General features: G+C 40.1%; 1 protein-coding gene across 1 annotated transcript; it reads right to left on the bottom strand.

Annotated features, from left to right (window-relative positions):
• Nucleotides 1-2,237: 2,237 nt before the first annotated feature.
• On the bottom strand, nt 2,238-14,244 carry zpld1a (zona pellucida-like domain containing 1a). The gene is made up of 10 exons (XM_068330461.1): nt 14,142-14,244; nt 13,693-13,913; nt 12,748-12,929; nt 11,158-11,230; nt 10,649-10,746; nt 6,827-6,907; nt 6,579-6,750; nt 4,625-4,727; nt 4,472-4,501; nt 2,238-2,413 (listed from the first exon to the last, which is right to left on the bottom strand). Exons 1-10 carry the CDS (start codon nt 14,242-14,244, stop codon nt 2,238-2,240), a joined length of 1,239 nt encoding a protein of 412 aa, XP_068186562.1.
• Between the last annotated feature and the right edge of the window lie 4,363 nt (nt 14,245-18,607).

Genomic DNA, 18,607 nt, shown 5'->3' with positions numbered 1-18,607 from the left:
TGTTGACCTCAAGATGTGGCTGTTAGATACGTATGACAGTAAACGAGCGTGTGATTTGATGATAAATGATGTTGGGTGGCGAATGTGTCTGCTCTGTGTGCATGGTGTCCACTGATAAGAGGGGTGTTTGACACTTGTGCTTCCACCCCACCCAAAAGACCCCACCCCATCCATTCAGGAGACCAATCTGGTGTCAGTTAAACGCAGCGAGGACTGCTCAGACGTTTGCACAGAGGAAACCAAACAGCCCCTGAACAGGAACACGACCCAACACAGAAGAGCCTCAGGCTGATTATCCTGATGAGGCACAGGTGTGGAGATGAGTCTCCGCCCACAAGCTCGGCCCCGCCCCCTTTTACACACAACAGGGCAAGACAAACACAGTACCCCGCCCCTTAGAAGTACCCCTCACAGTACCCCCCTGTCATTCATCTGATCTATCTATCTATCTATCTATCTATCTATCTATCTATCTATCTATCTATCTATCTATCTATCTATCTATCTATCTATCTATCTATCTATCTACAGTGCCTTGCAAAAGTGTTGCCCCCCCCCCCGAATTTTTGACATTTTGCCACATTTCAGGCTTCAAACTTAAAGATAACAAACTGAAAATATTTTTCATGAATCAACAACATGTGAGACACAATCATGAAGTGGAACCAAATTTATCCAACATTTATATCGTGTTTACAGATTAAAAACCTAAAAGTAAGACGTGTGAATGTGAGACCAAATGACTCACAGGTCCCTCTGTTTGTCGATGTTGTCATTTAGGTCAACACTGGATCATCAGAAGTCATCAGGGAACTTCTGGAGTCAGTTAGCTGAGCTTGAGAGAACAGGGGCTAATACTTGTGCACATCCTACTTTTCAGTTTTTTATCTGTAAACACGATATAAATGTTGAATAAATTTGGTTCCACTTCACGATTGTGTCTCACATGTTGTTGATTCGTGAAAAATATTTTCAGTTTGTTATCTTTAAGTTTGAAGCCTGAAATGTAGCAAAATGTCAAAAAAATTTATCCATCCATCCATCCATCCGTCTGTCCGTCCATCCGTCCGTCCGTCCGTCCGTCCGTCTGTCTGTCTGTCTATCTGTCTCTAACGACACAGACACACACACAGACACACTCACACACGTATGTATGTATGTATATATGTATGTATATATGTATGTATGTATGTATGTATGTATGTATGGAGGCACCGGTTGGAAGCCCCAGCATCTGCAGCCCTCTTGGGGCAGAAGTCAGTGTCGACTGAATTGTGGATTGGAGGGCATATGGCCGCCTAAAAAACTTTGCCAAATATGAACATTCATCTAAAATGGAAAGAAGGACGACGCGCTGTGGCGCCCCCCAGCGGGACAAACTGAAAGGAAGGTTGTTATCATAGAAGTCCTCTGTGTTCAGAGCAATCCTCCTGGAGCGGACTGGAATCATACAGTCGACTTTATGAGGAAATTCATACAGGATGTATAAGACACAAGCTTTAATCACAAGTCCAAATACAATACTGCAATATGTACACGTGTAAAAACACTTTATGAATAAATCAACAAAGGAACACATTCGGGAAAGATATAAACAATTATATTGGGTAGTGTACAATTACATCAAACACATTTATTGCTGTCACTGTATGAAATATTTAAAATGACAGAATAACATTGAGGCACAACAGTGCAGTTAGATTAATCACAATATGAAAATGGAGATTATATTAATAAATTAAATAGTAAGTCCAATTATTCTATTCATATACCACACCATTATATTTCATGCCAAGAAAACTACAGGAATTCCTGTTAGCTTATATAATCACAAGAATGTAAAATTATTTCTATTATTGATATTAAATCTACACAGAAAAATGTTCTCATTCTCCAAAGTTCTGATTTCAATTGAGTGTTTTTACATTTCCTGCAATTCACAGGGAGTTTTACATCATGCAGTGAAGGGTTGTTCTTCATAATATTTATAATCAATCACAAACCCTGCAATATGAAGCTGTGCTGTTGAGGTTTAGATTTAAGTTGTGAGCATCCCCTTCAGGTTTGTTTAAATTTTCATGACCAGTTAGCACACAAATGTAGTGTATCGTCACCTCTGATGCAAATTATATGGATGCATGAGAACTATTCTAATCATTTAACTTTTATTTGTCCGTACAATTTTGACAAACAGAGAGACTACTTTTGTTGGGTCCACAGGAAGTTGGTTGAAGCACTCAGTTGAAGGCAGGGTTGTTTCCTGCAGGCAGTCTGCTGACAGAAAGGATCCTGCCTTTGAGGAGGGTGAGGGAGAAGAGGAAGAAGCAAACGGTCATGACGCCCAGGATGATGACTCCAGAGAGGAGGGCACTTGTCACTGTGTTCATCTGAAACACTGGAAGTTTCCCCTGTGCTGGAGCAGCACAAAGACAAAAAGAATTAAACCTTCTGATATTCAACTGAACTTTGTTCACATTTGCTCTTAAATCATACCAAAAACAGAAACAGCTGTTTCTAATTCATTGTAGCTTTATGTATCACATTTATTTAGTTTCTTTGAATGTCTGTCCGTCTTGTTTCTAGATAAGAAAATGTAAGGGTTAATCTAATTGCAATCAACAATGCAATATCTGAAGTCAATGCTGCAAATTTATTAAGGGGTATCTAACATAATTTCAGTGTCAGAATTAGGATCATGATGTAAGTTGATTTTCAACCCCATATATATTCATGTCTGTCTTTGGTGTTGATCAATTATTCATTCATTTATTGTCTATACCCGCTTCTTCTGCTGTTGCGGGTTGAGGAGGTGCTGGAGCCTATCCCAGCCAACTGGGGGTGTGAGGCAGACTATACTCCAGGTGCAATGCCAGGCTAGATTAATAAATGAAATTAATTTATCTTTTTTGGCTGCTTATCTGAAGTAAAGCTCACAGGTTTTTGCCAGAGCTTTTCCCAGCTGGCTAGAAGCAGGGTCAACCCCGGATGAGACAGACGACCACTCACAAACACGCACCTACGGACCGTGTGGGATTGAGCATTACACCCACATTACATATTTTTGGACTCGGGAGGAAGCCAGACAACCTGGAGAGAACCTCATGCATACACCAGAACACATGCCAACTCAGAGAGAAACCAAAGCAGGAGCCTGATTGTTGAGACACAACAGTGTTGCCCATAAATCAAATTGTTATCTTTAATTACCTTGAAAAGAAAATGTTTGATGACACATTTTTTGTGAATACATTTAATTTGTTTTGGATCCATACTATTCCTGACTACACTAATTACCTGAACAGCTGCACTGGTTCAATGGGCTTGTTGTTGGTGTATTTATAGCAAAATCATCCAACTCCATAGGGATAAATAATTTAGCCTGAATTACCTTTGTACTGATTTGAATTTAATATGTTTGTTTTTCCACCACACTCCTAATGGGATGTCTCGTTCAGAACCAGAATTCAAGGAAATGAATTTTACATTTCCTTCAATGTCTCATTTCATTTTCTGCCTTTTTTTTTTAAATTTGAACTCTGTGAAAGGACGTGTACAAGACGTGCTACAAATCAGTATGTAGTTTCTGGTCATGCCAGCTATGAATGTATAGTTCTTAATCACTTCATGAAGAATTCATGAATTTATGTGTTTAATCATGGGCAGTGAGTTTACAGTGGATTCATCTATGAAGCCTAAAGGAAGTTGTTTTTTTTAATACCTATGAATATTTGCCTTATTTCTCCATTCGCTCTAAGGACCTAATCCACTGTTACCTTGCTGGCGACCACAGAGTCACATTCTGCACTTGCTCTAATCAAATAAAGAAAGTTTGCTCATACCATATTTAACTTAAATCAAATGTTTTTGCCTCTCATTTCAAGGTAGAAACTGTTGATGTCGGGTTAGGGTTACAGAGCAAGTTAAAAAGTAATTTAAGTGCAGTTGCCCAAATGCCTGAAATCCCTGTGAAATATCGCAGCATGTTAACAGTCAGTCAAAAAGATTATGTGTGACACTTCCCTCCAATTTAAAGGCTTTTGCTATTTCAAACAAAAAGGCAATACAGTGATCCCTCGTGCCTCGTGGTTAATGTGTTCTCAGACCACCCTCGAAAAACGAAATTCTGCGATATAGTGACCAAATCTTTATTTTATTATTTATGGTAATTTAAAGATTTTTACTAAACATCCCCATACTGATATTAAACCACCTTACATCTGTATTACATTTTCCCACACTCTTTAAAACACTTTTGGATTCAATAAATAAAAGTTGCAGGAGGAACCATGAGTCTCCGAACACAGCGCACACACGGATGCTGTCAGCCAATAGCATGCATGTACAGTATCATGTGATTACCTGCTAAAAATCTGCGATGTAGTGAAGCCGTGCATCTTGAAGCGTGAATATGCGGGGGATTACTGTCTCTCATTCAAATTGTTATGTATTATGGAGAAAAGTAAAGGCTTACCCAGCTGAGAATTGTTGGTTGGGATTTCATCTGTGAAATAGAAAAAAAAAATTGACGTGTAACTTCATGTATTCATTGACATATTCATTCATTTTCTGGAATAAGACTCTGAGGTCACATTAAAACAGTGAAGTGTGTGTCATTATACTGTACCTCTGCGAGTGATGATAGGACCAGCAGTCAGGACCGCATTCCCAGAGGTGCTGCCTGATTCTTTTCTCCCTGAGATATCTCGTTTCTTCTTGCTTCCACAGATCTAAGAAAAATATATATGGAAATATGTGCACAGCAAAAACCCATAATTATACTATGACACCACTGAAGGCTAATTCAGGGTGTCCCTTTAGCTGTTGATAAGAGTGGAGTAGAGTAGAACTTTATTGATCCTTTAAGGAGGTTCCGTATTGGAAATTAACTTCTCCGTCGCACAAAACACAGAAAAAGCACACAGAAAGCACCAGCACATAGAGTGTAGCACCAACACCTAGTACCAAGTGAGTTTTGGGGGTTTTTTTGCAGATTAAATGCATTGAATTCAATGATAGCAGCCAGACTACACTTCAAAAAAAGTTAATTTATTCTAAAATGCTAATGGAAGTATAAAAATGTAGTTGAAGTGCAAAGATAATTTAGGAGGGAGTCCCTTCCTCACAACAAGCTGCACAGACTCCCTGTCTTCAGTGAAACGTTGCCAGGACTCTGTATAGGTTCTCAGTCATCCAGGTCATGGTTATCCAAAGCTGTTTAAGTCAATCCACTGGACGTTAAAAACCTTCTTGAAGACGTTTTGTCTCTCATCCAGGGATGAAACGTCTTCAAGAACATTCTTAACGTCCAGTGTATTGACTTAAACAGCTTTGGGTTCCCAGGACTCTTTCTTCCTTTGTGGGGCTTCTTGATGTCCATGGGCTTCCAGAATGCTTCTTGTGGATGTTCTGAACATAGAGATGAACTCTATCTCTTCATTCCTAATTCGAGTGACGGTAACTCATTTCAGTGAGGTTTTTTAAACTTCCTCCTAAATTGTCTTTACACTTCTACTGCATTTTCATACTAGCAGTAGAATTTATTGTATCATCGACTTCAGTGCATTTAGTCTGCAAGAAAACCACAAACACTTTAGTGAATTAAATAATTAAATTAAAAAACAATTTAGTGATCAGCTGCTAAAGGGTGCTTACATTGTTCTAGGAACATCCCAAAAATAATATCTAATACACTATAATATAATATATCCCATTAGATCTGTAGATTTTTTTAAATGCAAGGTTAAAGGCAAGACTTTAATTAATTATATACTATATTATATTTCCTAGCAATTCCACTTGCACTTCCACTATATACAGTATATAGGAAATGAGCTACAGTACCCACTTACACACACTTATACACACTTATAACAGCACTTGAGGAAAAGTATTTACAGTAATCCCCCGCATATTCACGCTTCGACATGAGCGGCTTCACTACATCGCAGATTTTTAGTAGGTAGCCACATGATACCTTACGCACATGCTATTGGCTGACAGCATCTGTGTGTGCGCTGTGTTCCGAGACTCACAGTTCCTCATGCAACTTTTATTTAATCTAAAAGTTTTTCCAACAGTCTGTGATAACCAGTGTTGTTCTGGTGTGTGTGTGTGTGTGTGTGTGTGTGTGTGTGTGTGTGTGTGTGTGTGTGTGTGTGTGTGTGTGTGTGTGTGTGTGTGTGTGTGTGTGTGTGTGTGTGTGTGTGTTGGTGAGACTGAGAAGTGGGTGTGGCAGCGAGAGTGAGAGGATGAGCGGGAGATCGCTGTCAGTTCCTATTTGTTCCTGTTTGTTTATTTGCTGGACGTTCAAGGAACATCGTGTTCGTCATCTTTGCCAACCATAAGAGACACCGGGGGGGTTACAAGTCTATCAGAGTGTGGGAAAAGGTAATACAGATAGAAGTTGGTTTAATATCAGTATGGGGAGGGTTCAGAAACGTTTAAATTACCGTGAATGATAAAATAAATACTTGGTTGCTATATAGCGGAATTTCGTCTTTTGCGGGTGGTCCTGGAACACATTAACCACGAGGAACGAAGGATCACTGTATTTTTTATGTAACAGGTGAAGGCCTCACTGGCATGAGCATTGGACAATCATCTGCTCGACACAGCTTGGTGACACAGTGCAGGAATACTGTGGACATCTTCTGGTTCTTGTGTTTCACGAAGCGGAATACTTCAAAGGCAAAACGACCCATTTGGCTCTTCCCATTTTCAAAGACGGTCGTCTGGGGATCCTTTTCACAGCTGGTATGGAAATAAAAAGAACGCACTGTTTAAAAGGAAATATGTCAAAATCAGGTATTTCTTTTATTTGAGTTACCTGAAGAAAAGATCATAGCGGAGGTCATCATTAGGGTTTCCAGAAGGCGTGGTGTAACAGTAGTCCATTAGAACGTTCCACCTTGTTAACAAAGGAAATCAGGGGTCAGTGTCTTTAGTGAACAAATAGTTACTCCCTTTTTCTCCGGGTTATCTGGCTTGCTCTCGTCTCCAGATTAACCCCGGTGAAGTGTCTCACGCTAATGTTACCCATTAGTAAACAAAGGCTCAGTGAAACTTGCATTTCAACGACCCCCTCTGACACCCCCTGGCACCCCCATTTACCATTGTTGAGGTTCCAGACGGGTATCGACTATGTTCATTGGAATATGAATAGCACTGACCACACCTCACTGGGTTAATAAGCTGAGAGAAGACCAACACCACTAGAACTGAAGAAGCCTCTTGACTGAGACGTGAAACGTCTTCAAGAAACTTTCTTAAAGTCCAGTGGATTGATTTAAGAAGACCGTTGTGGTTTGCAGTATAAACAGGGAAATACGTCACATATAAAATTCACACCTCTCAAGTTATTATTAATAAGAAAAAAATAAGTTCTTGTTTGTTTAGATGTTTCTGATATATCGTGTCATTTCAGATCCCATCCTACCTTGTTCCACTTACAATCAGTTCATCCCCTGTACCTGCCTTCCCTTGACTCACCTATTTATCCTGCCTGGTGTTTGACTAGTGATGGTGAAATGAAGCTTCATGAGGCTTTGAACCATTTCAGGCAAGTGGTTCGAGTAATGGTTCATTTCTTGATGCTTCATGTGCACATGAAGCCACCTGCTGGCCTTGGATACAATTACAGGCAGCTGTTATGTCTTCATGTGTTATTCATTCCAATATCTGTTTTGGCTCTTGGAAATAAGCATGTTAGTATGTCATAAGTATGTCATATAACAAAAAATTGTATGACCAAATAATTAATTGACAAATGTAGTGTATGTATATATATGTATATATACAATTTCCTCAGGGATTAATAAAGTATCTATCTCTATCTCTATCTCTCTCTCTCTCTCTCTCTCTCTCTCTCTCTCTCTCTCTCTCTCTCTCTCTCTCTCTCTCTCTCTCTAATATATATATATATATATATATATATATATATATATATACACATATATATATATATATATACATATATACACACACACACACACACACACACACACATGTACTGTATATATAACATTGCTCTTGTCTCCACCTTCTTGATCTCTTCTCCCTCTAACCTCACTCTTCCACTTGGGTCCCTCTCATTCACACACATGTACTCTGTCTTACTGCAGCTAACCTTCATTCCTCTCCTTTCCAGGACAAACCTCCACCTCTCTAGCTTCTCCTCCACCTGTTCCCTGCTCTCACTGCAGATCACAATGTCATCTGCAAACATCATAGTCCATGGAGATTCCTGTCTAACCTCGTCTGTCAGCCTGTCCATCACCATAGCAACTAGAAGGGGCTCAGAGCTGATCCCTGATGCAGTCCCACCTCCACCTTGAACTCCTCTGTCACACCTACACACACCTCACCACTGTCTTACAGTCCTCATACATGTCCTGCACCGCTCTAACATACTTCTCTGCCACTCCAGACTTCCTCATACAATACCACAGTTCCTCTCTGGACACCCTGTCATCAGCTTTCTCCAGATCTACAAAAACACAATGCAGCTCCCTCTGGCCTTCTCTGTACTTCTCTATCAACATCCTCAAAGCAAATACTGCATCTGTAGTACTCTGTTTTGGCATGAAACCATACTGCTGCTCACAAATGTTCACTTCTGCCCTTAGTCTAGCTTCCACTACTCTCTCCCATAACTTCATTGTATGGCTCATCAGCTTTATTCCTCTGTAGTTGCCACAACTCTGCACATCTCCCTTGTTCTTAAAAATGGGCACCAGCACACTTCTCCTCCATTCCTCAAGCATCTTCTCACTATCTAAGATCCTGTTGAACAACCCAGTCAGAAATTCTACTGCCACCTCTCCTAGACACTTCCAAACCTCTACAGTTATATCATCAGGACCGACTGCCTTTCCACTCTTCATCCTCTTCAGTGCCCTCCTCACCTCATCCTGACTAATCTTTGCTACTTCCTGGTCCACAACAGTCACCTCTTCTAGTCTTTGTTCTCTCTCATTTTCCACGTTCATCAACTCTTCAAAGTACTCTTTCCATCTTCCCATCACACCACTGACACCTGTCAATAGACTTCCATCCCTATCCTTAATCACCCTAACCTGCTGCACATCCTTCCCATCTCTGTCTCTCTGTCTTGCCAACCTGTATAGATCAGTCTCTCCCTCCTTACTGTCCAACCTAGCATACAAGTCATCATAAGCTTCTTGTTTGGCCTTTGCTACTTCTACCTTCACCTTACGCTGCATCTCCCTGTACTCCTGTCTACTCTCCTCAGTCCTCTCAGTGTCCCACTTCCTCTTAGCTAACCTCTTTCTCTGAATACACTCCTGTACCTCCTCATTCCACCACCAAGTCTCCTTATCTACTTTCCTTCCAGATGACACACCAAGTACTCTCCTACCTGTCTCCCTGATCACATTAGCTGTAGTTGTCCAGTCATCTGGAAGCACCTCCTGACCACCCAGAGCATGTCTTAACTCCTTCCTAAAAGTCATGCAACACTCTTCCTTTTTCAGCTTCCACCATTTTGTCTTCTGCTCTGCCTTTGTCCTCTTGATCTTCCTCACCACCAGAGTCATCTTACACACCACCATCCTATGCTGTTTGGCTACACTCTCACCTACCACTACTTTACAGTCACTGATCTCCTTCAGGTTACACCGTCTACACAAGCTGTAGTCTACCTGTGTGCTCCTACCGCCACTCTTATAGGTCACCCTATGTTCCTGCCTCTTCTGGAAGAAAGTATTCACTACAGCCATTTACATCCTTTTTGCAAAGTCAACTACCATCTGTCCTTCTGCGTTCCTCTCCTGGATACCAAACCTGCCCATCACCTCCTCATCACCTCTGTTTCCTGCACCAACATGTCCATTGAAGTCTGCTCCAATGACAACTCTCTCACTTCTAGGTATGCTCTGCATCACTTCATCAAAGTCCAACCAGAATTTCTCCTTCTCCTCCAGCTCACATCCTACCTGTGGAGCATACCCACTAACAACATTGAACATCACACCTTCTATTTCTAGCTTCAGACTCATCACTCTATCTGACACTCTTTTTACCTCCAGGACATTCCTAACAATCTCCTCCTTCAAGACAACTCCTACTCCATTTCTCTTCCCATCTACACCATGGTAGAACAACTTGAACCCTGCTCCTAAACTTCTAGCCTTGCTACCTTTCCACCTGGTTTCCTGGACACACAGTATGTCTACCTTCCTCCTCTGCATCATGTCAACCAACTCTCTACCTTTTCCTGTCATAGTTCCAACATTCAGCGTCCCTACTCTCAGTCCTATACTCTTGGTGTTCCTCTTCTCTCTCTTCCTACGAACACATTTTCCTCCTCTCCTTCTTCAACCAACAGTAGTCCAATTTCCACCGGCACCCTGTAGGTCAACATTAACGATGGCGGTCGTTGTTAACCCGGGCCTCGACCGATCCGGTATGGAAGTCATAGGTTTGATTTGCATCTTTGATTTGGCAAAAGTTTTACGTTGGATGCCCTTCCTGATGCAACCCTCTGTATTTATCCGGGCTTGGGACCGGCACAATAAGACACTGGCTTGTGCCCTCTTGCGGCTACATTGTTATTCTTTTTAACAACTATACAATGGAAACAGGTGTTTGTTAGATCAGATCAGTTCAGTGGGTGTTTCACATTGAATACCTCCTATCCAAGTTAGTAGCTTTTACAGCAGCAAACACACGTGTCTTCAGGGTTAGTCCTGCCATGGGGATGGAGAGCTGTTGAATATATGATGAGTCCTGTACATAAAGATAATACTTTAGTTTATAGCCATTTGGTCAGTTTCACCATAGTTCATGAATTTCTCACGTCCCATTTGCTTTACTTTGAAATTACTTCAGTTAGTGTAAGGTCTGGAATAAATTTGAGGTAAATGAAGTATAGTAGTCTTCAATCGCAAGACTAAGAGTAATTGGATGTCTACCTTAGTTGCATGTAAGGGCTCATGGTATGTTCCTAATAGCATTTGTGTATTATCATTCTCATTCTAGAATGCAAGATTTGGATTTGTGTTGCAGTAGAACCTCTTATGCTGTTGGATGCATGATGACTAAGTAAAGAATTAATGTATAGTTTTAATCCCAATGCAATACCCCCCCCCCCAAAAAAAGAAATTGTAATTAAAAACTTTACCACTGATGTGAGCGTACATTGTAAAGCAGTAGATTCAATGTGCTGATGAAGGTACCATTGCTATCCTTCACTGAGATTGCAGCTGCTGACCTGTAATAAAGATGGAAAAAGATTAAAGGTTCCAGAACTATTCTTAAATGTGTACAACCAATACAACGCTGATCTCTGAAAAGTAGTAAGACAGCATAAACTGTCAAAAAATAGAATACAAGAAATACAATCCAATGATTTCTAGATTGTTTGACTCGAACTCAAATGAAGTCAGTATAAAGTGGTGTTCCAACTTGCCTAAACATTGTTTTTGTTGTTTAAAGAATGCCGTCCATTCAAAATTTAGCACACATCATACTCCAAAAGAGGTGAAACAAATGTTTCTATTTTATCATTTTAAATATTTGGCTTTTTTTAAACTTTTTTCAGTTTTTCAAATGTGTGGTTGTAATTTCCAGACGTTTCCATCTTTTAAAATGAGAAAATTCTGTAAGCATTCTTAATGTGCAAAATACTAATAGTAAAAAAAACATGCAAAGTTGTATCCCTTAGTATCTATTTATGTTCAAAATATTTATACATTATTTTGAATATAATGTGGATGTTCTGGACATGATGAAAAGCTTCAGCATTAAATTCTGCAGAAAAATTATTCAGGTCTATTTCACCTCAATATTGAGTTTTTTTTATTAAGCTCTGCTATATTTATTGGTTCTGTTTTTAAGTTTCAGTGAAACATTCATTCATTGTCATGTACCGCCGCTGTATCCGGCATAGCGGGTCATGGGGAGCTGGAGCCTATCCCAGCTGGCACAGGGCTTGAGGCGGGGGACACTCCGGGCACGACGCCAGTGCACCGCGGAGCCACACACAAAGACATACAAACACACACACACACACTCACTCCTACGTGCAACTTGGGACCGGCCAATCAACCTGAAGCACATGTTTTTGGAGGTGGGAGGAAGCCGGAGAACCCGGAGAGAACCCACGCAGACACGGGGAGAGCATGCGAACTCCGCACAGAGCGGGACTCGAACCCGGACCCGCCCTGTTGTGAGGCGACAGCGCTAACCACCGCGCCACTGTGCTGCCCTTCAGTGAAACATGATAAAATAGTATGTCTCCGAATCCATAATAGAGCTGTAAATAACACATAAATATTTTGTTTATGTTTTGTCATTCTTGGGGAAAATTTACAGTTTGTAATGTATTACAATGTAATGTATTAATTTTATGTCAGAGGAATTATTTTTTGTGGTCACAATTGGCATGGTAAACAAATGTAGATATACAAAAAAAACGTCAGATTTAGAAACAAACATAGCGGTAGACCAGCACCTACCATATTTAGCAAAAGCTAAACAGCCAAAAAACAAAAAAAACAAAACCCCATAGCATCTTGCTTTGTTTCAGGCCATGCAGTTTATTTTAGGTAGTCATGTCATTACATCCTACTAAACTTTTGCCATCCCATTTTTGGAGCATATCAATGTGACATTTTCAAAGCTAAAAACGGTACAATTATTTGCACGGATATTAGTTTAGTGTCTGTATGTCCAACAGAGCACATTCAGAACAACTTAAGAAGAAATAATGATGTAAAGAAGACTTACGAGGCCAGTTGTGTGTTGTTCACCAGGTATTCCAGTGGATAACTGCAGCTGAACTTATAGAGCAAACCTGGGAGGTAGCTGATAACCGTGGGTGGATCTGGTGTATCAATATATCCTGATATGTTTCCAATCTGCACCAATGACAAATTTCCATAGGCATTTGGTCCTTGAGCTGTTGAAACCTGTAGAGACCAACAGCAGTGTGGTTAACTCTTCTCCTGGTCCCAAGAAAAAAAAAGTTTTACTTTAAATTTTTCAATTATCATCCTCAGAGGCCTGTTTGATCCGTCAGCAAACCCTTTACTGCAATCCATTTCCACATATTAGAAACAGGAAATTTCATCACCACGACAGAAGTCATTTCAATGAGAGCTTGCTGAAACTTTTTCTACAAACTAATTGCAGTTTTCCAACTTCAGTTTCCTCTCCACTGTTTACTAAATACATATTATATTAAATATTAAGAATAATTTCAGGTTATTGCCAGCTTTAAAAACAATGCAATGCCTCTTTTTTCAGTCACAATAAAATCCCAAAGGCCCCTCTTTGAGGCAGATTATACTTTAATGATATCCAAAAGCTCTTAATTTTTCAAATTATCTTGACAGCAACATTAGCTTCTTAAGCACTGTAAAACTTCCATCTACCCATTTTCGTGAAGACAAGATGACCAAAATTATCAGCTTTGAGGGTCACAGGTGCTGTACAACATAAGCCAGTAAATTATTCGCTGCTCATCAGGAGAAATAATTATTTGTAGAATCTTTGGGAGCAATATACGGTTTAGGACCGTTGGTAATAGAACACAACACATAGACTGTAGGACCAGAGAGAACAGCTAACTCGCTAAAGGGTGACTGACTAATCCTCATCCTAACTTAATTTCTTAAGCTGCAGTTGTGCTACATCGTGTTGAGCAAATGGCAATTTTTGTGTTCTTCTTACCACCAGTGAACTGCCACAGGCCTCCATTGTGGCGAGGCTGATACTAAAGATTACAACGGTGGGAAAGGTGTTGTTATTTATGAATCCACGGCAGTGAGCATCTCCATGGCGACCATTCAAGGCCAAGTCAGTGTCAGTATAGCCAGAAAAGAGGACAGGGCAGAAGTTGAGTTTGAGCGTGATGGTCTGCACCCCACAGTAGACACTGATATCCCTCTCTGCTGCAAGGCACACACACAAACAGGTATTTACACATGTAAACATGAGCCCCAATGTATGTTTGTACATTGGGGCTCATGTATCAAAATACATTTTTGTATGTTTAAAAAAATAAATGTTATTGTCTCTTCACTGGAATATGTACTTTTTCTGTAATTATCTAACTTTATGCCAAAAAGATTCTGTCAAAGAAGACAAGGAGAAATGTGATTCTGCTTGAGTTTCCTCACCGGGGAATCGACTGTGAAAGTTGCCATCACAATTGTAACCATTGAACTGCGCTCCAACAGATAAAGCCTCACTTAACAGAAGAATCAAAAGTATATATTCCATTTCAGCACCTGGAACAGAGCAGTTCTTGCACTTAGTGCAACAAATTCATATTATGCTCTCATCTGTTTTTAAAGGTGGGGGAAAAACAATGAGAAATCAAAGACAAGTAATTTTGGAGAAGAGACTTCAATTATCAAAAGAGTAAAATTTGTGTTACTGAAAAACACGACAAAAGTCACATCTGCAGCTTTGGAATCAAAGCTAAAAGAAACTGCCGTGATAAGCATGGTGATTTTATAAAGTCCAGTGGGTTTCTTTGTATATACAGCTATTGCATGAGCGTACCCAAGGCTGTTTCATCCTGACAGTCTCAGGTACAACAGGCAGACGACTGAACGACAAGAGGGGCTTACCCTGGTTCCTGGAGGCCAGTAAGTCAGCGGTTCTCCATAAGCTCGGGACAGGCGATGGAATGATCTGCACAGCATACCTACCAGACAACTGCAAACAAGTCTCAGGAGCAGGGGGGTAAAAGGGATCGAACACATAAGAGATTCATTATTTGAACATGTCAACAAAAAAGAGCTGTCTAGAGTGAACATGGGAAAGTCCATCAAATTTGAATGTGTTATACAAATCCATTCATATTTGCAGAAACATGAGTAGCTTTTGAAGTTTCCCACTCATATCCTTTCGGTCCAATACGGTTGTGTTACTGCCCACAAATGATCTGATGCCACATGAGGTCCACCAGCAGAGGAAGGGGGGTGGGAATTATCTTTTCATCGCTGCTGTGGCCCTGGCCTGCTGACTGAGCCGTTTCTTTTTTCCTCTGCTAGTCAGAAAGTCCACTGTCCACCACATGGGCCCTCGGCCCGGGAATACACACCTTCCCTGCTTTGTCTGCACCTGCCCTCCGTCAGCACAACAGCAGGCGAGCTGCTTGGTGTGGCTGTCAGCAGCTAAACCTCTCCTACCTGACTCTGTCAACTTTTAGAAAGTCAGAATATTTAAAGAAATAAAAAGTTCTTACATTTTCAAGGGATTTACCAGTCCTCACTGTGCTATCATTCATATAGACCACTGGGTGTGTGAAGGACCACAGTGTGAAACAGGATTGAAAGCTATTTTGTTAAATGAAACGAGTCCTGTCAGATTGTCAATTAATGGCAGCGACAGTTTTGAGTTAGGTTTCACTTTATTCTTATCAGTTGACCCTAACCCCACGGAAAAGAAAAGAGACTTTTTCACCATTTTGTATGAAAAATTCTTCCACATTTTTTGCCCCACAGGACTGTCATCAGGGTAGCCTCAGGTTTGCCTCAGTGGCAGCATCCCAAGAAGAAGAAGAAGTATACTTTATTGATCCCCGCAAGGGGAAATTACAAAGTCACTCGGTTAGTTAACAGTATACAGGCCCCCTGAACACAGCACACAAGGAGGCCTGTAAGCATGCAGTTAATACAATCACATCAAACTACACACACTGGGATGCAGAGTGACGGGCAGCGGCTTCGGAACGCGCCCCAATTTGAGCAGCTTGTAGAGGGGACGGCGCCTTGCTCAAGGACGCCTCGGCAGTGGCTGGGAGGTGAGCTGACACCTCCCACTATCAGCTCACACTCCTGGTGACATCATGGCGGGAGCGGGACTCGATCCGCTGATGGCTGGGGCGATCCGTCTACAAGACATGTGCCACTGCCGCGCCCCCAACATGTTGCTGTAAGCTTTATCGACAGCTCACAATTGGTTACAAGTAGAATAACTGATCAGTTCCTCAAACTCTAGAAGCCACCACAATTTTTCAAATTCATTGTTCAGTTCTTCATGTAACCTTTGTGATCCATCAGCTGAGCACCTTTGCAGCTCAGCTTTTCCATTGTATTCCTTCACTGGTATAATTAATCTTAAGGGAAGATTTGTCAGAAATTCAGTACTGAACAAGACCTTATTGTTTCTAAGATATGTTCTCATCACAAAGTGGGATCACAAGAAGCTTCATTTCACCCCAGTCTGATAACAATCTAGAGAACCTAATTTCTAATATCAAGTAATACGTCAAATAAAAAGATCATTAGAAGCCTGGTCACACTTAAAGACACCATGTTAGAGTTTTTCAAGAACAGCCAAATTAACACATTCTATAGAATAATTGCTCCTCCTGTCCAAATGAAAAGAGCCATTCTGATTAATGAGACAGGAAAACCACAGTCCTCATCGTGTGTAGAATGCTTCTCTAATAAGAATGCATTTTACACTCTCAACCGTCTGGAGCAATGAAGAGAACCTCGGTGGGAGAAAACTTTGCCTCTGGAGACAACCAATAACAACAAAGCTTGTGTGACATCACATTGAGATTGCTAATATACAGCAAAACTATACATCTTAATGCCAGATTGTTGATCTGCTGTAGTTTAGTTCACAGAAGCTCAGTCGCTGCTACTCTGGAGTAAGATGAGTGTGTGGCGGGTTACTACTTTCTGTAAGTTTTCATTTGTGGCCCCTATTGGGACAAGTGGTACATAAAGTGAATTATAAGTGGTGTATCATAAAGAAATAGAGATTTTTTTAAATTATTATCTCATTTTTGTGCAGTGGCAAGGGTATTATGTACTCTACATATCCTGTCGGTTTGCTGTGTTAAGTACATGACAGTTCAAATCTGTGCATAGATCACATAGCTGACTGGTTGGCCACTCTCACCAAACAAGCATGTGAATTTTCTGTTGTGTAGCACTCTCAGTTTACACAGAATGATGAACCCACAAAGGAACTCTGTGCTGATGAAAAGCGTCTTGACACTGCCAAACTTGCATCTCTGTTGGACAGTTTCTGCTACGACATTTATCCTTTTACCTGTTAAATGCAGTTCTTCCTCCAGTGACCCAGTGTTTGCTCAAAGGGTCATTCTCAGTCTGTCATGGTTTGGATTTCCATTTGATTTTCTTGCTAGGAGATCGATGTTCTTCAAAATGTACATTTGTATGTTTTGAAAGTGAATAATAAATAAAACATAGATAGATAGATAGATAGATAGATAGATAGATAGATAGATAGATAGATAGATAGATAGATAGATAGATAGATAGATAGATAGATAGATAGATAGATAGATAGATAGATAGATAGATAGATAGATAGATAGGGTCACTTGAATAGGGTCACTAAAAATATACATATTTCAAGACTATTGGGTAAGCTGAGAAGAAGAAAAAAAATCCAAGGATGTTAAATTTGCAATAAAATTAACAAGACAAACTGCCATCATATTGAATTTTCTTCTGCAGTTTGATTGGCACACAAATAATTTTACATCTCTGACTGAGTAAAAGGGTAAGTCTCACAGCTTTTGTTACTAAAATGTCATCACTTTGTTCACATGAAAGTAGCCGAGTCTTTGGTTGCATCATTTTCACTGTCCCTCAGAGAGTATCCCTGTATACGCTTGTTCTCCCTGTTCACATAGCCATTATATACATGACAAGGACGTTCTGAGGATGCATTCTTTGCCTGAGACTTATAGCTGTTACACGGAAAGAATAAAACACAATAGCAGGAAGTCATTACGATGGATTAAATACGCCATGGCAGATGAAGTTGAATCACTGCTTTTGTAACTCATTGCATAAGGATAATATATTTCTATTAGTTTGTTAAACTAATGCCAACTAAGTTTGTTATCCTGGAATGTTTGTCATTAATTTTTATTCATCAAATAATCCCAAAAATTAGTTACTGATATTTTGATTGATTTTCGGTTTACTTCAATTTCTTGAGTTGCCCACGGTTGAAATATTTTAGTGTATTTCATCAAATCATTCAATTCAATTTGTGATTAATAAAATAAATACATGAAATAAAAGAATTGATAATTGCTGTATTTTAATAATAACATCAGAAACACGTTCTTCATGCTAAAATAAGTGAACAGGATTTATGGTGCTGTACAATTTGTTTCTGTCATGATAGAGAACTCAGTTCAAGCTATAGTTGGTGATTCTTTATTGAAACAGAGAACTGCACAAAAACAAACAAACTATTCTGTGGCTTTTTTTTTCTTTTACCAGAATAATGTGATCCAGTTATTGAAAAGTGATGCACAATCATGAAAATTAAAAGCTTATTGTACTGGCCCCTGCATACAAAACTTTCTGCAAATTTGGATCAATGTTTTCCTATTGACCAATTTCTTTTGTCTCCTTCAGCTGAGACAATATTATTGTCTTCTTTATCTGTAAATAAAGGATTAGGGTTAGGGTTAGGGTTAGTGACACCGGGTGTGTTGATTGGACAGTTGCAGCGGGAGTGGATAATTGACAACAGATGTGTAAGTGGGACAGAAAAGGCGGCTAAAAATTAATGGTTCATACAAAAATATATTAAAAGTATTTGGGGGTTCATACGTAACCCCACTCGTGAAAGA

The sequence above is a fragment of the Antennarius striatus genome, chromosome 13, assembly GCF_040054535.1.
Source record: "Antennarius striatus isolate MH-2024 chromosome 13, ASM4005453v1, whole genome shotgun sequence".
In the NCBI taxonomy this organism is placed as follows: Eukaryota; Metazoa; Chordata; class Actinopteri; order Lophiiformes; family Antennariidae; genus Antennarius; species Antennarius striatus.
The sequence above is the reverse complement of the archived record's forward strand: the minus strand, read 5'-3'. Positions and strand labels throughout refer to the sequence as shown.